The 24128-nt window shown below is 40.1% G+C and overlaps 1 protein-coding gene across 1 annotated transcript in view; it reads left to right on the forward strand.

Moving 5' to 3' along the window:
- PCNX2 (pecanex 2) overlaps positions 1-24128 on the forward strand; it is a 159630-nt gene that overhangs the window by 90024 nt on the left and 45478 nt on the right. The window contains exons 22-23 of the mRNA XM_037391395.1: positions 9003-9111; positions 13778-13907. Of these exons, the coding sequence (XP_037247292.1) occupies positions 9003-9111; positions 13778-13907 (239 nt within the window). The remainder of the gene's footprint in view (positions 1-9002; positions 9112-13777; positions 13908-24128) is intronic.

Here is a 24128-nt window from a genome sequence, read left to right on the forward strand (position 1 = left end):
ACTGCACTAGTGACTCTTGAAGCAGATTATGTTGAATAAAACTTTGCTCATAATGTTCGGTAGAATATTTCTGAATATCTCACTGATTGTGCTTCCCTCATTTTCCCCATTGTGCTGTTGATTTAATGTAATTTAGTCAAATCAGAAGCTCCAAAAGAGCGTATTACTCCCTGAACAAGTTGAGGCATGGAAGTCTGAATTGCTGCTCACAGATTTCTATCTGTGTTTGCAAATAGCCAAGCCACCCACACTGAGTAACACAGAGAACAAAAGAGTCTATTCAGTTCAATTCCTGAGGATATTTTAACCAAGATGGATTTTTTTGTCTTTTTAACATCATAGGACTTACTAATGCAACACAGTTAATTAACTTCTTTTAAAAATATCATTAGCTGTTTACATTTTGACAAGTTGCAGAATGTGAAAACTTAATGCTATAAAATTTGATTAGGTGTATGCAGAGTGTGCTGGTTTGTCTTTCAAATTGTCTTGGGAAGGCAGCAAGAAAAACTTTTAGGAAAGACTTCCTTACTTATTTTTAAGAGTGATCGCAGCTTTCAATTTAAGTGGAACAGGACTTCTCCATCTTTCTTCTGCTAAGGCTTTCCATGTAGCCAGCCTAATTTGTGTCCTTGGCTACAGCCTGGGATTCTTTTGTCCAAAACTCCTTTTGTCAAAACAAATGTTTTATCCAAAACGCCTTCTTTAAATCAGAGCTGAACAGCCTTTTAAAAATACGCGGTTGCTCATTCAGAAATGATGGGTGTAGTGCTATGATGTATACTCTACATCTACAGGATGTCAAACTGGATAATCAAGACAGACATCTTGGTCTACATGACTCCATGTAAACTCTTTAAATGACCCAGTTGTTCTCCCTGGACTTTTTAAAAGATGACAGTGCCAAGGTTAATAAGAATGTTCATATTAGTTGAAACTGGAAACCCACAAATAACTGAGAATGTATTCTTCATAGGCATAGCAAGGGTGGAATATATAATAGGACTTAGGAGATTTCTTCCCAGGCTTCTAACAGTAGGAAAAGCTCTGAGACTTCTTCTGTAGTAGGGTAAAAAATATGGGAATATTAACCAGTTTAATAAATTGTTTGGGAATGATGAAAACATGGGCCTGCCTTCTACTTTTCTGATGTCTACTGGCATAATACTAAACGGCGGAAAAACTCTTAATGCATTTAAGACATGTATGAGAGGGAGAGCGTGAGCATGGTCACATGTTACAGATCATCTAGTCCATCTTTCCTCAGTATGATTTAAAAAAAAGTCAGAAAGGAATGCGGTGCCCAGCACTGCCCTTCTTGGCAGATGTGTGAGCTGCTTTTAAAGGATGTCTGGAGTAACAACTGTTCAAGTCAAGAATGAAGAGGTATTGTGAAGTGGCAACCCATGCAAATCATTCAAACAGCAAGGATATCAGTTTGGAACTGGCTGAGTGTTAACAAAGATGCTCAGGGCAAGGCTTGTCCACAGCACTTTAGCTGTGCTCTCTTAAAGATATGGCTTTCTATTTTACCCAGTGCCAGGGGCATCCTCTAAATCTTGCTGTGGCGAGGGGTCATGGTGTCTCTCTGAACTGCTTTAGGAACCTCAGGTGGTGCTGCTGATACTGAGCTGAAGGAGCAAAGACAGCAAAAAAAAAAACCCCACCTCAGTAGTGTGAACGTGGAGGCTTCTGGCTATAGTATGCCCTTGGCTGCTACAAAAAACTGGTGGAACTTTTTTGCTAGTCTGCTCACTACGGTTAGCAACCAGCAGCGTGTTGGAGATTCCTGTGTGCCAAACTGTGGTGAACTGGCCCTTCTACGTGCAACTCTTGCATCTGTAGAGCACAACTGAGAAATTATACCTGTACTCTCGAATATGTATTTTTGACAAATCTGTGTAGCTTCCTTTGAGCCCTAAAGAAAGAGCCACGCCTAGTTTATGCAGTCGTCTGCTACACAGATCTGGATGTGTATGTTAAGACCCAGTGTCGCTGGCCGTCTAATGTATAGGGCCACAACTCTGCATCTCTTTCAGTGCCTTGTGTGTTCCTGGCAGGCAGTTTAATGGCCTCTTAATTTGTGTGTGTGGATGAACTAATTAGCAATACTAAAATATGAAATCACCTTATATTTTCTTATAGTCAAGTCCTCTGAGAGTTCTGAATTTGTCTTCATGCATAAGGCAAAATAATCAAAGAACCAGAGCTTGTTAAATTTGCCTTCATTAACACTGAATTCATTTGCCTAAGTACTCTTACCCCTGCTGAGCTCACTTAAGAATACAATTTCCCTGTCTGATATTTTTTTCTTCTTTCCCAGAATACATTTTCCAGCTAATAAGGAATCCGCATTTTTTTATAAGAATCTTTCTCTTCCTGTATACTTCTTTCTGCCATAGGATCCAATTTATGAAAGAGGATCTTTATGTCACAAGTAACTCCAGCTAAGACAGCCAGTTTGTAACAGCCTGCCAGACCTGTGCTGATGAGGCTTAACTTTCAACATCCACAGCACAGTCCTTTGGACAGGAAAGAAATTAGGCGTCATCTTGTTTTCCTTCATTTTATGAGGAAGTGCTACCAAGTGCATTGACCTTCTTGGTCCTTGGTTGAGGTCAAGTAATTAACCTATTGGATCTTTTTATTGCCTTTGTGGCAATAAAACTCTTGGTTAGTTGGCATGTCCTGTTGATTGATTTAGGTGCTGCTTATAAGTCAAAAGCCTTTTTCCTTTCCCCTTGTGATTTTTCATCCTTCTCTAAATCTGGTGTTTCACTTCAAAGCTTCTGGCACTAAGTCGTTAATTCATATTTTAATCCATTTCTTGCTGTTCGTGCATACTGAAATCCAACATCTTAATCAGCTGCGCCCTCTTGGCTCACAGCTGTTTCCTCAACTTTTGATATCTGGCGTATAAACCCTGTTAAGACACTTTCTGCTGAGTAAAATACCCAAGGCTACACCTGATATTTGACAGGATAATCCCAGTGGCATTTTCCATAGATGCCTTAACTCTCTTGAGCACTGTACAGTTCATGTTTCCTTGTAATATTGGAGAAATGGTTTAATTGATTTTTCATTCAGCCTTCTGTCACTGACCTTTTTGTCAGACTTCATTCCTGACACTATTTCCAAATTGCATTTTCTCTCTTTTTTTGTGTGTTTTTTCCTTTAGAACGCGACAAACGCACTCAGGAGCACAGGGAGGTGTACGCTTCCTGGGTCAGTCTGGCTGGCTGCACGCTGAGGACTGTGTTCATATACGTTCTTGCTGATAGAGGTGTGTTTTGCATCTGGTGATGCAGGCACTGAACGAGAAATCGAGAGCATCTGGCACTTCAGCGCACAACTTCCTCTGTGCCTTTTTTTACGTCTGCTTTTTGTAAAGGAGATTTCTGGGATGATGCGGTCTTGGCAGGAGCCGTGCCTGTGAAAGCTTCACTGAAGAGGCTGGATCAGTGCAGCTCCCAGCTGATTTATTTTGCTTGTCTGGCCCTTTGCAAATTAAGCTGATTAGCTCTGATTTTGTCCTTTTTGCCCACCTCAGGAGATATGGGAGATGGTTTCTTACAGTCCCGCAGGCTCCTTCCCTGGGCTTTTGCTGTCATCTGACAATGTACGAAGAAGCAGCATCTGCCATGAGCAGATCCAGGGCTGTTAGGTTATATCATCATCTTATTGTCATAGTCCTCATCATGCTTGCTTCTGCCTGATGGTTAACATTGAACTTCAAATATAAGGCTTCTGAGGCTTGTTACCCAAAATAGTTTAAAACATGCCTGTTTTGTACTCTGTCGATGTTAACTGCTGAGCACTGTGTTTCAGGAGTATATTCCTCTGAGGCTTGATATCAGAGCCTAGGACTGATTATAATTTGATCCTCTTATATATGTTGCATTAGACAATGATCTTGAAATCCCACAATATAAAGGCTTCAAATGTCTGTAAGCAGATGCAAATAAAGACAGCCCAGAAAGTGTTTGTTGCAGATTCAAACATCGTGCTCTTCAAATATGCCAATAGAATGTCACAATGACTTAAGACATAAACATTACAAACCTTTAATATTTCCAGCAAGTCTTGTTTTGTAGGACTTCGTAAGTGAAGTTTGTTTTAAATGACATTAAATAAAAACCAGAAAGTCAACGATTTGTAAAGCAAAGCCATAAACTAGAATAAAATTATTTCACCTAATTTTAATTTCATATCCATAAGCACATACATGCTTACAACTTTTCCCTCTTGATGTATTTTAATTTTTATTGACATTAAAAAAAAGAAGAAAAAGATTACCAGTAGGTATTAGAATTTCCTTCCAAGACTCGGAGCTACCAATTGACTAGAATTAGCATAACATGAAAAACTAAATACCCTCCTAGCATCTGAGAGTTCAAATCCATCCCGGTTTCTCAGGATCTAAACAGGAACATAAAGAAATACCTGTTCAAAGCAGGAAATAATTGCTTTCTGCATTTAACTTTTTTGATCTCTCAATTTTGAGTTGCACATAAAGCATATAGCCATATGTATATGACAGTTATTTTTGTTTAAAACCAATTTGTGCATATACTTTAAAAAAAAAACACAGCAAAATTCAAGCTTAGCAAGAAAATGTTAATGTTTATGCATTATTTAGTCCCAGTATTGCCAAGGATTCTGCCCACACAGAGTCCCAACAGATGCTAAACAGATAGAAAGGCTGCCAAAAGCTGAAAGCATTGCGGTGTCTCCACCTCACATTCGGTGCCATTTAAATTCAGGTGTTAATCTATGCCCAGTTTATTGGAATCTACCCAACTGACAAAAGGAGGTCACGTTTTCATGTTTCGGACTCCCAAAATCTTTTCTTTAATGTATATTAACTAATTTCTGTTAACTTCTAGTTTGTAATGTTACTTAAATTCTGTTAAGTAAGAATAAACAGATGTAAAAGAAACCCTGAAAAGATAATTCTTTGCCTTTTCTCTGTTTATAGTTGTATAGAACACTAGCTTATGCACCAGAGGTCTGTAGAGGCTCTTCAGAACTCGCAGAAGACTTAAGGATGATTAAGATAATAAAATGTTTGTGTCCACATAAAATAAATATGAAAGATGGATGAATGTTCTGGACTTTCACTTGAAAGTAGTGGGAATGTGCTGGTTTAAATGCACTGAATATACTGATAATTTAAACTCTTTATCAAAGATTTAAAAACTGTTTACTCTGCAAAACTGTCACATGAGTAAAGATATATAGGAATATTAGAACTTTATGTCCCCTAAATAATATATCATTTTTCTGCTTAGTGAACTGTAGAAAACATAGATGATCTAAGAAGGCTTAATAAAAATATTCTTGTATAAATCATCCTAAACTGGGATGCAGAAGTCTTAATGAAAAATTACTCTTTTATACATGTTTGAGGAAATCATTATGAAGAGAGGGTTAAAACTCAGCAGAGATTTTTTTTTTTTTTTTCCTAATTTATATGGGAAGGTTCCCCCTTTGTATCTAGCACTGTTAAAAAGTATACCTCACACCCTCAGGAGCAAGTTATTACCCTCATTCAAAGAAACCTTTACAGAGGATAAATTGCATATTTTACAGATTCATTGAAGGGCTGAGGTGTCCCATTAGGTCCCATGGAATTGTTTTTGTCTAGGTTGTCTAAATGTACCCTTAATTTATCGTTCTTACTTAGGGTGTCTTCGTTTCTCCATGCTTTCCCACAGGTCTCAGGGCCCTGTGATTCCTGGAGGCTTGCCAGTAAAGACCAAGGCAAAGCCAGCGTTGAGTACCTTGGCCTTCTCCGTGCCTTTTGTCACCAGGTCCCCTGCCCCGTTCAACAGCCAGTCCATGTTTTCTCCCCCCAGTCTGTCTCTTACTGCCAATGTACCCGCTGAAGTCCTTTCTCTTGCCTTTTCATTTCCTCACTGGATGCAGCTCCAGAGGGGCTTTGGCTGTTCGAACCTTTTCAAATGCTATATTGTTTCTGACTACTTAAAAAAATGTGGATGGGTTTCCTCTTTAGCTGGTGTCTTATGATCATTGAAGACTGAAATGCAGTTAGTTATAGTTGAAATAAGGGAATGACTGTTTCTGAGGATCAGCTTCCTCCTATTTATGAAGGCGTTTTTTAGCAGCTTCATCTTCTTCCCGTGACAAAAGCAATTGCGCTTTCCGAATCCTTGGAGTTCCTTTATCAGATAAAGGAGAAAGCATATTGTAAATTGGGTAAAAATGGCAGGGAGAAATACTTTTTCAGCTGGTTCTACCAAATGAAAAAGAGAAAATGTAAAGGCAAGTCCCCCCTTCCTAAATCTCTGTATTACAGTTGCCAGGTGGCATCACCTTTAGCAGTGACAGTTACGTAGGTAGAATGCAAATGGTGTGTTACTCTTCAGCTGTATTACAGAACATGCCCTGGAAGCAGTGATTTAAGGGGTAACAGAGGCACTCGACAACTCTTAATGAAAGCAGTAGCTTGGTAATCGCACATTTCCAAGCCTCTCAAGAGGTTCAAAAATGAAGAGAAGTTCACTAGAGCGTTCTTCTTACCTTCTTGTTCTTGCGAATGGAAATGAGCTCCGTTGCCTGCCTGGTAGCAACGTTAGGGAAGTGCTGAAAGAAACAACAGCAAGCTGAAGCAGTGGTTGGTGTAGAAGTGGGAGGACTTGTTAGAAGCAACAGGGAACTTGGCCTCCATGGCCTGTTTTGCAAGAATGTGTAAATATTAAAAAATTATTAAAACAATGTAATGGAACAAGAAGCCAGAAGGGTCTCCTTGTGGATTCGGTTTCTTAGCAAAGGCAAAAGCTGAATTTTATTTGAGGTTTGAAAACCTTTTGATGAACCCTGGGCTTTGAGCGCAGCTGGGGTGATTTATGGCTTTGTGATTTCAGTCTGTAACAGGCAGAACTTTTCTGGTTTGTGCTGCAGTTTTGAATTTTTGAGGTTTCAGATGTGAGTCATTAGCTTTCTCAGCCCTTCACTTAAATCTTTTAGCAGATACAGTTTTCTCCCAGCTGTTCATTCAGACATTTCAGATACATAAAAATTAAGCAAAACAAAGCAACCCTGCAGTGTGCTGAAGAGGGTTCAAATACATAGAAGTGAGTCCTAGTTTCAGTTCAGGTTTACTTGCCTACTTTATCGAATGTTGTCGTTTTCAAGTACACATGTAGTATTTTTGAGAGGAACCAAAGCTGGTAGAATAGCAATTTCTCATACTTCAACTAAGCACAGGGTAAGCAGGCTATGCCTTGAAGAGATCATAGCTGCTTGCTTTGGTGGTTTTAAATAGTACGCCTGTGCAAAGTTAACATAGTTAACATAGTTAAAATAGTATTTTGCATATTGCTTCTAATTTGAGTTGTGCTAAAGCACAGAAAGCATGTGAAGCACTGTTTGGGTCTCAGCTGGAAGGTTTATCAGTTTAACGAGAGTTAGCATGACACTGGTTATCACCAGAGTTAGCAGCTACTTTGTGTTCCTTTGGTAGCACACGGACCAAAATGCATTAATGTTAGTCATTCTTACCTCCCTCCCAATTCATTTGCCGTTATTTACAACAACTCATAGAGAAATTCCGTGAAACATCTTGTAAATGCATTGCCGATGTGGATACAGATGGCCAAGTGTTACTTTGGGGGTGGTAATGAAGGACAGATGAAATGAGTTAGCCAGTGCGTCCTCTGTGACTGCCAACATGCTAGTCCATGAAGTGTGCCTGGAAGCTCTGTCCCTGAGGCCAGCTCTCATGGGGAAGCTTGTGTCCGCCCTAATAAACTCTCCTAGTCTGTAGGCAGGGTGGAGGTATGGAACTGCCACCTGGAAATGGACCGTGGAGGGCTTTCATTCGAAAGGGGGGTGCCTGGGGATAGCTTGGAAGAGTGCTAGTTGGGCCCGACCAAAACCTTCCCAGGGACCTTTCTAACAATTTAACAACGTACGCAATATTAGTGCCTGGGAACATTCCCTGGAAGCACTTAATATGTGAGTATTGATATAGCCTCAGTGTCTTTCAGGATGTTGTCAATGTCTTGTTTTTCATTAACTCAAAAAAAAAAATCTACTTGTAGGAAATTCAACATATATTTGCTATATAAGCGTGAAATATCACATATATTCCTGTTTCACTGTCAACTTGTATGTGTGTTGAGCACTAACGTCTATTGATGGCCAAAGCTTTCCTTGACAGTTTGTCAGGAACCTTCTCTGCAATATGAATCTCGTGGCTCAATGCAGACAAGACATAAGATCTGTTTTGGCCTGATGCCAAGAGAGCTGACAGGGAAAAAAATATTCTAGAGAATAAGTAAACATCATTCTTGAATCAGAAACTGCTAGTTGCAGCACCAAGCGTATTTTACAGGAAGCAAAAGGAAATTCAATGTGTTCTTCAATTTGTGCTGCACAACAATAAAAATTCACATTAACACAACATTTTTATGGTAGGATGCTTTGATCTTGAAAATGCAGCCACAGTTCATGGTTGATGCCAAGCATATGCTGACACAGTGATGGCCTCTCTCATTGATTCCACAAACGAAAGTGTTGTGTTCTTGAGAAATAAGTCTGATTTCCACGTGCAAAGCCACACGTGTCGCACATGGAGCTTCCTCTGTTTGCTGTATCCACTCTCTCCTGGAGTCTCTTCTCTTGAAACTGGCTGGCTGGCAGGGTGATACATGCAGTGAGTATCAGAATGTGTTTTCCCACTTTGATGAAAGCAGACATACTTCTGAAGAAGGGTAATCTGGGAGCCACCTCAGTGTGGTGGTTAAAAACATATCCCGTTGCAGGTTTGAATTTCAAAAGAAGAATATACCTTTGTGCCTTACTAAACTAAGGCCTTAATGCCCATGAAAGGTAATAATACAGCCTAATTTCTCTCACATTCATTCCGGGGCACAGTTCTAAAAATTGTTACTTTCAGATACTAGTATTGAAACTGTCTCAGTGCCTAAAAAGTCACCGTGTTTCTCTTTTTTTCTTTTTCTTTTCTTTTTTTCCAGCTGTGGGACCTACTGCAGAAGTTGCAGTTCATCATGACGTACATTGCTCCCTGGCAGATTGCCTGGGGGTCATCGTTCCATGTTTTCGCTCAGCTCTTTGCAATACCTCATATCCTTTGTAAATTTTTCTTTATTCTTAAATTCCTCTTCATGTATGTAACTTATTTACAGTGTTTGAACAAGGTGTGAAATTCCTAGGTAACTTACTTTAAAAAGTGAAAAAGCTTGGGGCATCTCCTGAGAAACACCGTTTTCTCTCTTGCTCGGCTGCATGGGATGTGAAACTGGGAAGCTGAACTCGGAGTCCCACTGGTCTGTTTATGCCCGCTCACCTCCCACCCGGCCACGTTCTGCAGATCGCTCCGACAGCCCTCAGCACTCACTTTCGATGCATCCAGAAAGAAACGTAACTGACACGTTAGCTCCGACTTGGGTCAACTGTTACGTGTGCAGAAGCTAGTTCTGTAAATTGCTGGGCATGTGGCTGACAGAGCTCTAAACTATGAAGTTACTGTCTTCAGTTGCTTCTAGTTGGTGTCTCAGATACAAATTCATTTCAGGGGGCCAATTTCTGTTGCGACTGTCCAGATTTTCTTTTTTTTCCCCGTTTCTGAAGCGGCTGGATTTTAACATTGCAATGTACATTTTCAGTGTGGTGTGAGAAGTGTTCTCCTTTTTAACATTTCCACTCTGTTTTATGAGTAACTATATGTTCATCGACACGAAAGCAGTCCTTCGGAAACACTTGGTGTCTGTTTCAGTGTTCAATTTCAGTGCCTGTTCCAGGGCTGTGAATGTTGGTTTTGTGGATATGGAGAGTAAAACACAGAGTTCGATGAACCCCAGATGTCTGTAAAACTAAATTTTTAATTTTTTTTTAACAAAAATTTTTCACCTTGAAGTCTAATTCAGTTGGAAACTTGATTTAATACAGGAAAAAGACAAAAAATGAAATGGAACACTTTGACTGAATAAATTTTAACTTTATTGGCATTTAAAGCATTTTCAGAAGCTAACCCTTCTTCTTTCTCTCCCAACAAAGTTGTAGAAGAAGAGTTGATAAAGTGGGTTTAGTTCAGACCTACTGAAGAGTTTACTCTCTACTGTTTATTAGATATATGAACTTAAATCTTTGTCCCTTTTATCCCATAGTGTTTTTTTCCTCCCTTGAGTGATTTCTTCCCTCTGCTCTTTGCTGTGATATATTGAATCATATGCAGCGTTGATTAACAGCGCTTATGTTTCTAGGTGGGAAGAATAAACGGGAGTCTTGGATAGAGGGAAGTACAGGCAGAGTAACTCCCAGAGGGAAAGCTTTAGATTGTCTATTTATGAAAGGAAACCATTATAAAAACAGTAATCTGTCTGAGCATCTTGACTGATTTGTAGCAAATTATTCCAGAGTTTCACATCAAAAAAATTAATTTCCTCTCTGTTGTAGGTGTGAATTGCAGGATAAGTGTATATAAAGTTATTTAGCAAAACACTTAAGAACTGAGATTATATTTCAATGAGTTTCCCTTTGGTCGCAAGTGTTTTGTGTAGTGGTAACTTTGCTCTTGATAAAAGTACCAATTAAGCTTTGCAAAATGGAAAGTAGTTAAATAAGCAGGGTTTAGCGTATTTACACAGTTAAAGTGATCTAGACTAGCTTTCTATTATTTATATTTTAGTGTGCTTTGTAAATGCAAATCTGTTTTAAGGTAGTGTTGCAATTAAGGTACTGGTTAAATGTCCAAATGACTATTCCCACAACAATAACTCTGCCTTTTTGCACAGGATTTTTATTTGTTGTTACTGTAACCCTGCAAACAGTAATGATGAATGCACGCTGCCATTCGCAGAGGCCCTAAGCCTGCCAGTTCTTTGCAGAGTTAATTATTTGTGGCTCTTAATTGCCTCAATCACATCTGCAAATGGGACATAAATTTTTAAATTTTGAAGTGCTTCAGTGAACTTTTGCCATAGAGCTCAGTGATATGAGTACTTTGGCGTGCTTTAATGTATTCGATTCTGGTGCGCAGGGCAGCACAGCTGGAGCTTTGCCTGGAAGAGGTCATGGAGCCTCCACCATTAGAAATCTTCAGGAATTTAGACAGATGTCTACCAGGAGTTGTACAGGTTTAGCTGATCCTGCCTTGTGGCTCCTAGATGGACTAGGTGACCCCTCAAGAACCCTCCTAAATCCTCAAAAGACCAGGAATGAGAATGGGCTTCTGGCTTGAGGACAGATCTTCCACTTCACTTCCCAGTGTTTAAATGGGTAAGACGAGGTTGTGTGTTTGCAATTATCAGTGCACTGAGAAAGTCAATGTAGTTTGTAGTCAGAGGAGGATTTTACCCAGTAAGTGAGTAGTGAGATTTGAAAAGAAAGGATTTTCTAGTTCAGATTATCCTGTTTATGAGAGTTTCTGCTTTTGGTTGTTCCAGAGTTACAGCTCTAACATCAGAAAAGGAAGCCCTGTGACACCTGGTTTTCCCATCCTCTGGGTGATCGTGTGCCTGGAACTGACCAGACATTTCTGGTCTATAGTAACTGCAATTAAAAATGTGGTTTTTGAGAAACAGAAGATTTGGGCCGGCCTTACAGCATAGTTTTGTGTTAAAAGAAGGGGGTGGAAGATTTTGGAAATGTCAGTCTTTCAGTTACTTGCTTCGAGCTGATTTGAATTTAAACAGATGTTTAAATTATAAGAATTAATCCTCAAAGACTGTTCTTTTTCTTGTTGAAAAGTTTTTAGTTATTTTTTCTCAAAATTTATTTTGGCTATCCTAAAAAGAAAATCTGTTATTCACAAAGAAACAAGTTCCGCTTCTGCACAGTATCACTGAACAAAGGTGGTACGCGGGAAACCTGACTTGGAACATAGAGTAAGAAAGTACACCTGTTAAGTTATATTTTTTACTTAGGCATAATTAAAGCATTGGTATATATATATAAAAAAATTACCTAATAAAAGCAGGCTGGATACCATCAAATAAAATAACCCTGATGACAGATAACTGCCCACTGTACACATCAACCATGTGTAAGGGAGTCAGGTGCTGTTACTTGCTCTCATGACTCTCTTCCCTGTATGAAACAATTAGTTAAAATCACTCTTACACAAGTCGAGTGGGAAATGTCTTCCAGTGTACATTTAGTAGAGTATTATGACTTCTAGCAAAAATAAAACTGTTGCTACTGGTCATGTCTTCGACAGAAACAGTTCACAGTGGAGTCTTGAATGTCTTAACTCATGATGGTGGGAATTTGTAAATCAATGATGACATTAGAACTCACCTTAGAAAACTTGACTTGCTGTCCTTATCTGTCTTGCTTGTTCTCTTTTTGTCTTCTCAGCTCCCATGCCTCTTTCCCTTATCTGACACTTGTAAATACTTGTTCATCTTTCACAGCCATGCCAGTTGTCACTGCAGTGTAATGTGACAGTTTAACTTTTTTGATGCACCTGCTCCCTGATCTGTGCTCTCTGTTGCTTTTTGAACTTTAGACACTGAGGGCAGCTCATTTTCTAATCTCTCTAATGCACAAAGACACTATTCCAGACCACTCTCTGTTAATAAGTTGGAGGGATTTGAGAGAGATCTTCTGGCAAATATTTGTTTGTAGATTTCACAAATTGCTTTGATAGCATGGCTGGCTAGCCTTTTTATGGAAGTATTGTACCACAAGGGATGCTACATGTGTTGAAGTGTTTTTTGTAAAGTTTCAGAGACTTTGGGACACACATACAGGATATTATTGTAAAAGACTAAGCTAAAAGACTGTGGTTATTGGGTGATTTGACCTTAATTTTAGTTTGAGATGCACCTGGTCACTGCTTTGCTAGTGGCTCCTTAGTTCATGGCTTCTTTACTTAGCAGCTTCCTCCCAAGAGGGTTGTAGGGAAGGGCAACTGGTCTCTATGCCAACTGGAAAACCTTTTTCCTGAGATTTCATGAATGTAGTATGAATTAATGAAGAGTTAAAGCCTAACATTTAATTTGCTTGGGGTTTTTTTTTTTTTAAATCATGCTCCTTTTAACTTGCTTCTTTTTCTGTGTCTTTATCTATCTCCTAACTTGCTTTCCAGCAATCTGAAATATGACTTTACATTTAAAGCAAGCTATGGATTCGGGCATTTGTTGTGATGTTTATATGTGATAGTTACTATTCCCCTGTCCTCACCTTCTTGTTTTATATATATTTCAAAAAGTATGAAATGCTGAACATTCTTTACCTTTCAGTCAGCATGCAATACTAAATTGTCACTAAGAATTAACGTGAAAGCATGATTTTAAGCCTGCAGGCTGGATTATAGAGGCATACATATTTCTCCACATACTAGGTCATACCAAAATAAGCAGAGACACACGGAATGGAATACCATTGGGAGCAAGAGTCCAATGCAAAGAATGAAGAATTTTCAAGGAAGTGGTGTTGTAAACGCCGTGTCAGGCTCTGGAAGGGCACGTTGTGTTCTAGAAGGTACGCTAGGGAGCTGGAAGAGGGTGCTTCCTCCTCTGCCTGTGCTCAGGGTCTGTCCTCAGGCAGCACTTAGACAGGGTCACCCTGCTAATAACATACTCCATTCAGACACATTCCCTCCCTTACAACTGATACTTGCTGGTAATTGGCAATTTCATTCCGTCTGCCTTCCTTTCCTTTCCATACCACCTCTTTGGTAAAATAACGCACAAAAAAGCAAAGATAAACTGTTCAAAGAGCTGCCTCAACAGTGGTTGAAAAGTATAATGAAATCATTTGTGTTACCTTAACTTGTAATTTTCAGACTCTGCTATGCTTTTTTTTCAAACTCTGGCCACTTCAGTCTTCTCTACACCACTGAGTCCGTTTCTTGGTAGCGTCATCTTTATCGCATCGTATGCAAGACCGATCAAGTTCTGGGAGAAAAACTACAAGTAAGGCTATTCAGAATTTTTCTACGCTCGTTATTTGTAAAGGTTTTACTCTCATTAGTTTAATTGCTGGAGGCACTTTTCTCTGTGAAGGTAATCCTTAAACTGTTGTAGGGCATGAGAGATTAATCTTTGAATCTTGATTCTGGTGTTTCACTATTTCATGTTTATTTGGTTATCTCTGAAAACGTATTTAAACAAGTATTATTATGTTATAGATGAGGTATCGTTCTGCATTCGTTGTATAGACACAACAAAGCTGTGCAAAAAAAAGAAATCAGTAAAACTCCCTGTTTTCAGCCTTTTTTGTCTTGATAGCTACTGTTAGCAACTAAATGTGTGAAGCCTTTGGCACTAGTCAGGCTGCATTAATATAATTTATACTAGCCTGATTAAATGTTACCGTTTGGGATGTGGCAGGCAGCTCTCGTAGTGAAGTGATGAGTGTGCATTGTCATTACTTCCTACATCTGATCTTGCAGTTTGACTTAAGAATCGGTTACTTCTGTCAGGTTTTAGCTGCCATTCATTTGGTTTGACAAGGATGTAAATGTAGAATATTGAAAAGATTAAATAAAGACCTTCTGCTCCTTCTGCCTAGTAGGATTTGAAAGCTTTTGGTAACTGGGATCTAATGGACTCCCATCAAGAGTACTGGAGACAGGGTAACACTTCCCTTTCCAGATGGAGGTAGTCTTTGTAAGGAATGAATGAATGGTCTGCAATGTTAGGGGCTGGATTCACTGACTAAGGGGGGTCCTTTGAGTCCTGTACTCTGGGCAGTGCATGAGCTCTTCACCCCCTACTAACATGTAACCAGGCTCGGAGTAACTTACTGCAGCTGCAGAATAGCGGTGTGAGGCACAAAGTAAAAATTATATTGGACAGATCGGGGCTTGGCTGGAGCAGTGAGAAGTGCTGTGCACTTACCGCACGTCTTGTGCCGGTGCCACTGGTGCACCTGAGCACCTCAAGAGAATTCAAAGCGAGAGATTACAGTGATTGGTTTTTCCATCTTTTAAAGGAAAGGGTCTGATCAATTTGAAGGGTTTTATTTTGATTTGTGACAGTGAGTGAATGTGTACTCATCTATAAAGACATTACTCGGGCAAAGCCAAATCATATAAAAAGGCTTTTATTTATTTCTGAATGTGATAATGTTTGTGAAAACCTTTTGAGGGGAGCAGAGTTTTGTACACCGGGGCCAGATCTTAACAAAATTCTCTCGTGCATCTTTTTTTTTTTTTTTTCCCCTGGAGGGGCGTGGGTGGTGTCAGAAAGTTCAATCTTTCATAGGAGTGAAGTTGAGGGGAGTCATGGAAAGGCAGGAGGCTACCACTAACACCACAGAGTTTTACATTTTTGGATGAAAACTTTGAATAATATTAATAGGAAGTGGAGATTAGAACATCTGTGACATATATACTTCAACCAGAGCTTTTTGAAGGCATGTGGCTTCTTTTTTTGTAGGCATTTCACTTCCATAGAGCTAGGTTAGTGTAGAATCTGTAGGTTATTGTCGATGGAAATAGAGGGGACTGTTTTCATTTGCTTTTGGTTTGTCTAAGGCTTTTGGGACAAGATGAACAGAAGATGTTCAAAGAAAATTTCAAAAGATGGTTATGCTTGATATTTAAATAAGAGGGGTGTCTTGTTTTGATTGGTACTGACCATCTGTGACTCCCACTAAGGGACATGAGGAAGTTGGTGCTAATAATTTTTAAAAGCAGAGCTAATTATTTTATCCATAAACTTTTAAACCCCAAGTGCAAAAAACCTAATCCTTTTAATACTTTAAACCACCACTATTTGTCCTTTCAAAATGAGCAGTAACTACAACTTTGTCTTTAACTTGAATGCTTGAGTTAGATGCTCTGTGAAAATATCAAGCTTTGTTGTTTGTTAGAAATTCTAGTGGATCCTCTATGATCTTGTCACTTAAAACATAAAAAACTCAACCTTGCCTCTCAAAAACCTTTCAGAAGTAGAAAACAGCCCTGTAGATGATTCAGATAGTCATCAAAGTGAAATAAAAGTTTGCCTGAACCTTTGGCATCCCACAGTATGCACATGTAATGACTCCTGTCTAGCACTTCTGATTCTCCTTTGCCTCACTTTTATTTCAGTATTTCACTGCTCACATGAAGAACTGGCCAGAGCAAGTGAGCATTGGACTGAAAAACTCCTGGTTTATTAAGGGACACAGTGAAAAGACAGAAAAAGGCAAGGGAAGGGAGTAATTTTGTATTAAGATTATGGACGTTTTCTACAAAATACGTTAAATAGTTGAATGAAAGCGAGATGGGTCTTGCCTCACTGCTTTAAATCTTGATGACCCTTCAACATTTAAAAATTCAAAGGGATGGCATAACTGCTTTCTTTAATAGCTGCAGAGGTTAATAGGATTGGGAACTTGAGCAGGAGTGGAAAGTTGTTCTGGCTCCTGCACCGACCTGGCTTTGGGCTGCAGTGCCCCGTGGCCACTGTGAGTTTTCAGGTGCCATAAGACAAAACAGAGCAAACAGATGGGGAAGCTGGTGTATAGATTTCCTTTCTGGAGTGCGTTGACAGCTTTGCCAAGGTCATCTCAGGGTATTCATGGGAAATTACAGGTTCACTACAGTGCGGTCTGAGATACGCTTACATGAAGCAGAAGCTCTGGCAGATATTTTTTTGCCGTTTCCATACTCATTGCTTGTTGACAGGAACTTTTGCCCAGGGGAAAGCTACCTTCAATGTGCTTTATATAGCTTTTTTGTGTTTCCTGATTTGCATACCCATTTTCAAACTTCCTTGCTGTATTGATGACTACATTAAATTATCACATTTATATTAGCTACACACACAAAAACTCATTTACGTTTATATGAAATTAGAGGTAGTCAGTTCCATGATTATATTTTTTTATCATTTAATGTCTTAGTTGGACTAACCGAAAACAATTTTGACAGGCAATCTAGGTATCAAAATATCGTGGATTTGTTTTTCTTCCAAGTCATAAATTGAGATTGTGTTCTTAGAGTGTCATTTGTGTTCATCGGTATATGCACACTTCACTGTTGTCAAGCAGATTTCATCTTTTCTTTGTTTCACTTAAGGAAAGCTTATTTTTGCCTATCATTTGGGCCAGCAGTGTGAAATCAGATGAGGAGAAGCCATCCAGTTATTTTCTGTAAAGTTGATCCAAAGCTGAAGCTTTGGACATTAGCAAGTAGACAGTACCATGTTTATTAATAGAGCTGGGCTATTAGGCAGGTAGGCTGAGCAGTGAGCAGCCTGCTCCATCTGTCCCTTGAGGTGTCGGCTTGGTTGTCTCTACCTGGTGTTTTCTCAGCGCACATGTGCCTATCTTGCATTTCCAGTGTTTCTTTTAGTCCCACTTTTTCTGTGGGCTAAAGAGGAGTCTGATTCCTCATGTTTCTGAGTGGACATCTGCCACTCTGGATGATGCGAGCTGGAGCTGAAAGACTTAAGAGAATTAAGATGATGGTTTGTTTGTTTTTTCAAGGAGATGGAGGAACTCAAGTGGGTTAAAAAAAAAAGAAGATTCATTTTCACAGTAAGCAAACTGTGAAATTCCTAGCAAGCTCTTCAAAATTCAGGAGCCATACTGTGCCTGTTTGTGCTCTCGCGGTGTGTGCGCAGAGCATGGGTGTGCTTCCTGCAATCAGCAGATGCTGTTTGTTTATGGGGTGCACTTTGGTACTCACTGCGTGCCGAGCCTAGCACAGCAATACATCACTGAGGTCAGGGATCCTTCGGGCGGGAAAGGGAAGGATGACTTTAAGAAAAAGAATAAAAGAGGCTATAAGGAAGATGAATAAGAACAACTCCTCATGCAGCCACGTTTTTACAGCTTTTGCTGCCATTGTTTTTAAAAAGAGAGGCATGTAAAATCAGAAAGATGGCCTGCTGCTTATGGGCTGGTTGCCTTATGGAAGTCCAATGATGAAAAATTTAATTTCTCTTTTTTTTTTTTTTTTTTAAAGTTTGTTGGAACACTGGCTTTGTTCTGCCATTAACCTGGGTCCTGCTTCCCAGTTTGAAAAGTCCTGTTTTAGTCTTTATTTTCACAGCTGTTGGAAAGATTAGGCTGTGGATGTCAGAGAGAGAAAAGGAAATAGCAGTAAATCTTGTTTAATGTATAGGCACTTTAAAGCATAATGTGTTTGTTCAAATGCAGTTGTTCCATTCCTCTGCTTTGCTTTTTTTCTTAAAATACTTTGTCACGCTACAGCCTGACTCTGTCCCCCTTCTCCCTTCCTCTTATCTTGCTTTGTATCTTGGATATGGCAATGGGCAGAGCAGAGTAGGAAGTTTACTTTCCTTCCCCAGTGGGTCTAACCACTGGATCACGTCAAGCAGACTGTTCTCCGCTGCAGCTGTGACTTGTCCCTGCAAACAGCAAATGCCACCAGGAATTTGGAGATGTCGCTGCCTACAAGCCGCTCATCTCTCCTGCTCCTTCCCGTTGCTTTTCTTTCTCGGTCATCTGGTTTGGTGCCTATTTTTGGGTAAGACACAGCTTGCATTTGCTTTGAAGGGTCTTGAGTGAATTACAGTGTGGTGTAACTGAATTAGCTAGGGGTCTTTAAAGAGGTTATGATTAAAATGACAGTTGTCTCAGAACGGCATTACAGGACGCCTCTCTTTGTTTGAGGATATGTGAGCAGGCTTCTCTTTTCTTCATCTTTTTAAGAAGCTTATCACTATGTTATTGTTCCAGTCATTGTGGTCTGGAAAATAGCCGCCTGTAAGGTTAATACAGCCAGGAACAGACGGTGAGCACAACCTGCCCTGCCTCAGCTCTGGCATTTTCTTTTTTCCTACCAGCTCACTTAACCTGCCCACCATGGACAGCCTGCAGGTGGAGTGGGAAGACTTTTCCCAATGTGGGCAGAATTTGGGTTGACCCACATCATGCACGTGCATGGGAAAAGGAGTTGTGAAAAGTACCTGTCTGCTCCCTGCTTTTTCCCCGTGAAATAACAGGTCTTCCACTTCCAAATGCTTATTTCTAGCATACCCTTGCTGCATGTTTTCCCTGTGAGCCTGCTCATCTGTTACAGCTGCTAAACCCCTGCTCCAAACACAAAACATCACTCGCCCATAACTGTCCGTGGGCCTTCTTTGGGAGCTGCATATTCAGACCTTTCAAGTTCTCCTTCTTGGGGCTGGGTTTCTGTTTTTTTAGTCTTTTCTTGCTATGTTGTTTGATTTTTCACATTTTCTTAGACCTCCATAGTGGCGATGTTTACAGAGGAACAACTGCAGCAAATGTTTATAGTTCAGTAATTCCTTGGAAACTGATTTTATAAAGGATACTTTAAAGAATGGTACATTAACCTCTGAAGTCAACAATTACAGCATAACCTAAGCACAGGAGACCCTTTTGCCCCCTAATAGACAGGAGTTAGTGTTTGCCTTATTTCCTCAAATATCTCTTCAGAAATGTGATGTTCTGACTACCATCGCTGTCTGTTCTCTCTTGGAATTGCTTAGGATTCAAACTTTTCTGAGTACTTCCAGCCACCTGGCGTGAAAGAAGCGTTGCAGCCATAAGTTTTACCGTTCGTTGTAATCGGTTTAGTTTCTTCTGAACAGTTTCTCTGCTACTTTTTGTGTTTCTCTCTGGCTGCTTCTATTTCTATACTGTTTTTATGAACGGACCAGAAAGAAGCACAGTATTCCAGTTGCATGACTTGACTTTAGAGTGTGCTGAGGTTCTAGTTCCTTTGTTATCGGCTTTTACTCAGTTTTACAAATGCTAGCCCCTCTGATGATGATGGCTCTTTAGGAGAGGTCTTCACTGAGCTGGCCTCAGGGGTCCTCCAGGCTTTCATTGAGTGTTAAGTTAATTTAGAACTCAGCAAAATACTGTAAATAACTATCAGTGCGTAGGTAAAACCAAAATGGGTGCTTGTTGGTGCCTGAGACTTAGAACAAATAGGACCAGTGAATGAGTGGGTTTTAGTCTGAATTTTTGGTGTGTTCAGATCAGAACGGCTGCCTGGTCTTGTTCACAAAGCACGTGGAATTTGGTGAGGGTCTTTCTGGAGACTTCAAAGGGCTTTAGATCCTTGAGCATCTAGCCTAGGCTGGTACTGAGAGATGCTTAGGCCTGGCTTGGGTGCCCTTGGGCATAGCATTCCTGCTGACTGTGGTGGCACTCCCTCGCTGGCAGTGTTGCAAATGCTGCAATGTTAGCAAGTTGCTGCTATTTTTCCATCATTACTCTTCTCTTATAACTGGTAGATTTCCCAATAAAGATGATTCTTTTCAGGAAAAAATGTTCCTCCATTGAAACGCTGAATATAAACTAGTCTTTGGGAAGTTGCGCCCCATTCTCCAGGCACATGTGTGGCCATGTTTCTGGCATTGGGGCAGAAAATAGAGAAAACCAAAAACATTTGAAGAACAGAACATCTTTGTCCGTACTTCTGCCTTAGTTCTTCATGGGCCCTCTGAAGTTACATGTTACTCATTAGACTTTACTCATCTGACTGTTTTCTCGAGACCCTTCCCTGTCTCTCCTTCCAGCTGTAGTGCCCACCTGCCATACATCTTCACATTGCAAACCACCAGGATTTCCCATGGACTGGTACCTGCAGCACTTGCCTGGTTTGGGAGTCTTCAATCCCTTTCAGCAGCTGTGTAGGGCTTTGAGGAGTGACAAAGCCACAACATTCAGGTGTGGGAGGTGTTGCTTCAGGTGAAGCCCCAGGCTAAAAGAAACCCTACTAGAAATTATGTTCCCCTCAGTGTCTTGACCTGTTACTGCGCATGGAGTAAGTGACCCTGTGTGCACGTGTGTCCCTTTGGCCACTTGCTGTAGCACGGAGGAATGCACATCTCCTCTCCAACCCAGCCCTCACCTCATCACTTGACTCCGTGTGTGGAGTCACACTGACCTGGGAAAATGTGAGGGCTGTCTGGGGAAGGATGGGCCAGGAAAACCAGGCACCTTTAATCAAATAGATCTGGTATTAAAGTAAGTGTTTTCTGGGTTGCTAAGAGTTTCACACTCAAGGGACACTATACAAAATTCAGAGTTGTATTTTAACTGTTTGGTAGTATCTCTTTAACTGGTAACATCTCCTCTTCTTAAATTTTGCCCCTGGCAGTCAATAAAACAAATTGAGGCTAATTGAATAGGAGCCATATGTGTGATAATTAATTGGGAGTGCATTCTGATTCAGTGCTCTGCAGTTCCCTGCCGAGTTAAAGATGCGTTCACAACTCCAATTCACTGAATCATTCTAAGAGGACAGAATAAAGACAGAAGGGAGGCATCAGAGAGGGAACGCATGCTGAGGCCAGGCAGGAACACAAGCAGAGATCAAAACCACAAGCAGGATAAATGAAAAGGGAAAGGGATGGGCAAAAAAGGAAAAGGCATGCAGTGAAAAATCTAAGAGGATAATGCAACAGACATTGATAAGCAGGAGCGCAGACCTATAGAGGGAAAGAAATGATAAGCATGATAGATGAGGACTTTTACAGATACTTGGAAAGGAAGGCAGCAACAGGACGTAAGAGAAAGATGAGAATGGACTCATAAATCAGAAATAGAAAGCATGTAATATTTTAAGGGCTTTCATGGATACACAGTGACACTAAAATTTTATAAGCTGTTCATCTAATGCTAATACAAATTATGTAAATCTAATGAGATCAAGTAAACTCATGCAATTTCTGTCATGTGAAGTATTGAAAACCTGTTGAAATGGATTGACTGAATTTTCATAAGAATAAGAGTTCTCGGCAAGCGTTCATCCCATTCACTTGGATAATGAAGATCACCTCCTGTTTTAGATTTTACTGAATCAAATATTCAGGGACAAGCTGAGGTTCGGAGCACTAAACTTAAAACTTCCATTCAACAAGATGCCTCCCCAAGCAACTTGCGTGAAGATGGTAAAAGCTGAGATCACAGAGGAAATGTTCAGCAAGTCTAACTGTTCTAACTGGGGTGATACGTAAATTGTGTACAGCTAGCAGCAGGGAATAATTCATGCTACAGCATGCTCAAGTCCTCGTTGTCTCTTGATGTACCAGAGTATGTACTGGAGCCAGATTTACTCAGGACTTGTAAGAGCAAAATGTAAAATATCTCTCGCTTTTTCTGAGGTAATGCAAAATGCGGAATTATGTCAGCATCGCCACTGAGAATTGTCTCTGAAGCTTTGTGCAAGTTGGGACTAGGTAAATACTGGATGAATGCTAGAGGGATTTTATTTCTTCTTTTAAATCCTTTGACTAGCAGCATTCGCTCTTAAAATACTAGACATTTTTTCAGTCTGAAGAGTACTGTAGAGACTACCGTAGTGACTGCTGTAAATGATTAACACTCTCAGCAGTCTTTGCAAAGAAAAAACAGATATATTAGAAGTTATCGTTGGTTTAGATTCAATTTTGTACAACTGCACGGTAGCAATAAGGGTTTTTTTCTTCTTCTTTAGTGTATTGCCACTCATGCTGCACTCAGGTTTATGGTATTGGAATGGCTTGGTTAGCTTCTGGTTTGCCTCCCTGCATCTTTTGGTGAGAAATATGTATATGGAAAACCCTACAGTGAGCTAAACTAATACTTCTGATGTAGGCTTTCGTCGTAAGGCACCAGTCACCAGTCTTAGTCCTATTCTTGTACCTCCTCATACTTTGTTGCCATCTCTACCTCCTAATTCTATTGTTAAGCAGTCACCTTGAGTCTAAAAGTGACAATTAAAATATCATAAGGATATGTTATTTTAATATCGCAACCCAAAAAAGCACAAGAGTACTTTGTTATTAGCAGTAAAGAATATTAAGAATTAATTATGAGATGCCTTGCTGTCCTTTCATCTTTTTATGATGTTTAAACAACTTGCATCTCTCTGTGTGGAGTAAAGGAGGTAAACATCTTGTCCTCATTTGCTGAATCAGCTCCCAACATTTTGGTAATGTTTTGTTGCTGTTTGATCTCGTTCTCTTTTCCTGGTGAAAACTTCACCTGGCCATTTCTCATTACCCCCTTTCTGCTCTCCAGGTCCTTACAGTTTCTCAGGCTTTTGCCACTTCATTCGTGGGCCCACCAGCCAGTGCAGAGCCCAAGCGAATGGGTCCTGCAGAGCTCTTCGCCCAGAGCTGGGCACAGCGCGGTACCTTTCCTGTAGTTTGCCTTGGCTCACCCGCAGTATTTCAGATGCATGGGTTTGTGTGTAATTAACACATGTGCTTTTAAATGAAGAGTACTTCTATGAATTGGTGACAGTGAGGTGTAGCTGTGATGCAGGGTCCTGTGCTAAGCCCCATCCTGACAGGGATGTCAGGGTCCCAGCCTTTCTTCACTGACACAGGAGGGAACACAACCATCTCTGTGCAGTTGGCATAATCCTTCCACTTATATAGCTTCTTTTATTGCTTAGGATAATATATCTGAAGCTAGTGATTGAATGCCTTACGAAAGAAAAAGCATACTCAGACAAGGGGAAAGAAGTTAAGTAGCAAGGCAGACAAAAGCAGGGATATCGATGACATTTTGGTAAAGTATTAGTGTATTTAAAAGTACACAGATGCTTAAATGACCTGGCTTACAAATTAGAGGTAAATTCCCTGGCTAAATCTTCGAATGTCAGAACACTTAGTTGGGTTGTTTAATGGATGTTGGGCACTCAGCTTTTGATCTCAGATTCACACTTCTCATTTACATCCCTATTGCTGGAGGAGCAGAGAAATATCATCTTCAGGAAAGGGTTCAGAATATGCCAAACATACATCCTCACTGGTATCTCAGCAAATGACCACAATGCTGATTTTTACACCTACTTAAAAAAAAACAAACCACCAAACACACACACACCTCTCCCAAAAAAACAACCCAGCAAACAAACCACAAAAAAACTCAAAAACAAACACAGGAAGCTCTCAGAATTAATTATAAAAACATTTTTAAGAAAGAAACCCTAGGAACTGGAAACGTGATTGATAGGAAAGATTTTCCTATGTTTTAAAAGGATTCTTCGACAGCCCCGTCTTTAACAACTGGAACTTCTTATGCCTTAGCCCTCCCCCAGTTTTCCACTGTGCAATCAAAGCCACTTTTTATTATTGTTAGATGAAACACTGGAGCAGTCAGAGAAGGAGGGGAGGAAGCAAACATGAAAAATAAAAACCAGAGTGAGTGGACAGGAAGGAGAAGTTGCTTTCATTTGTAAGAGATCTTTCTTTATTAACGTGAGTTAA

The sequence above is a fragment of the Falco rusticolus genome, chromosome 6 (assembly GCF_015220075.1).
Source record: "Falco rusticolus isolate bFalRus1 chromosome 6, bFalRus1.pri, whole genome shotgun sequence".
Lineage (NCBI taxonomy): Eukaryota > Metazoa > Chordata > Aves > Falconiformes > Falconidae > Falco > Falco rusticolus.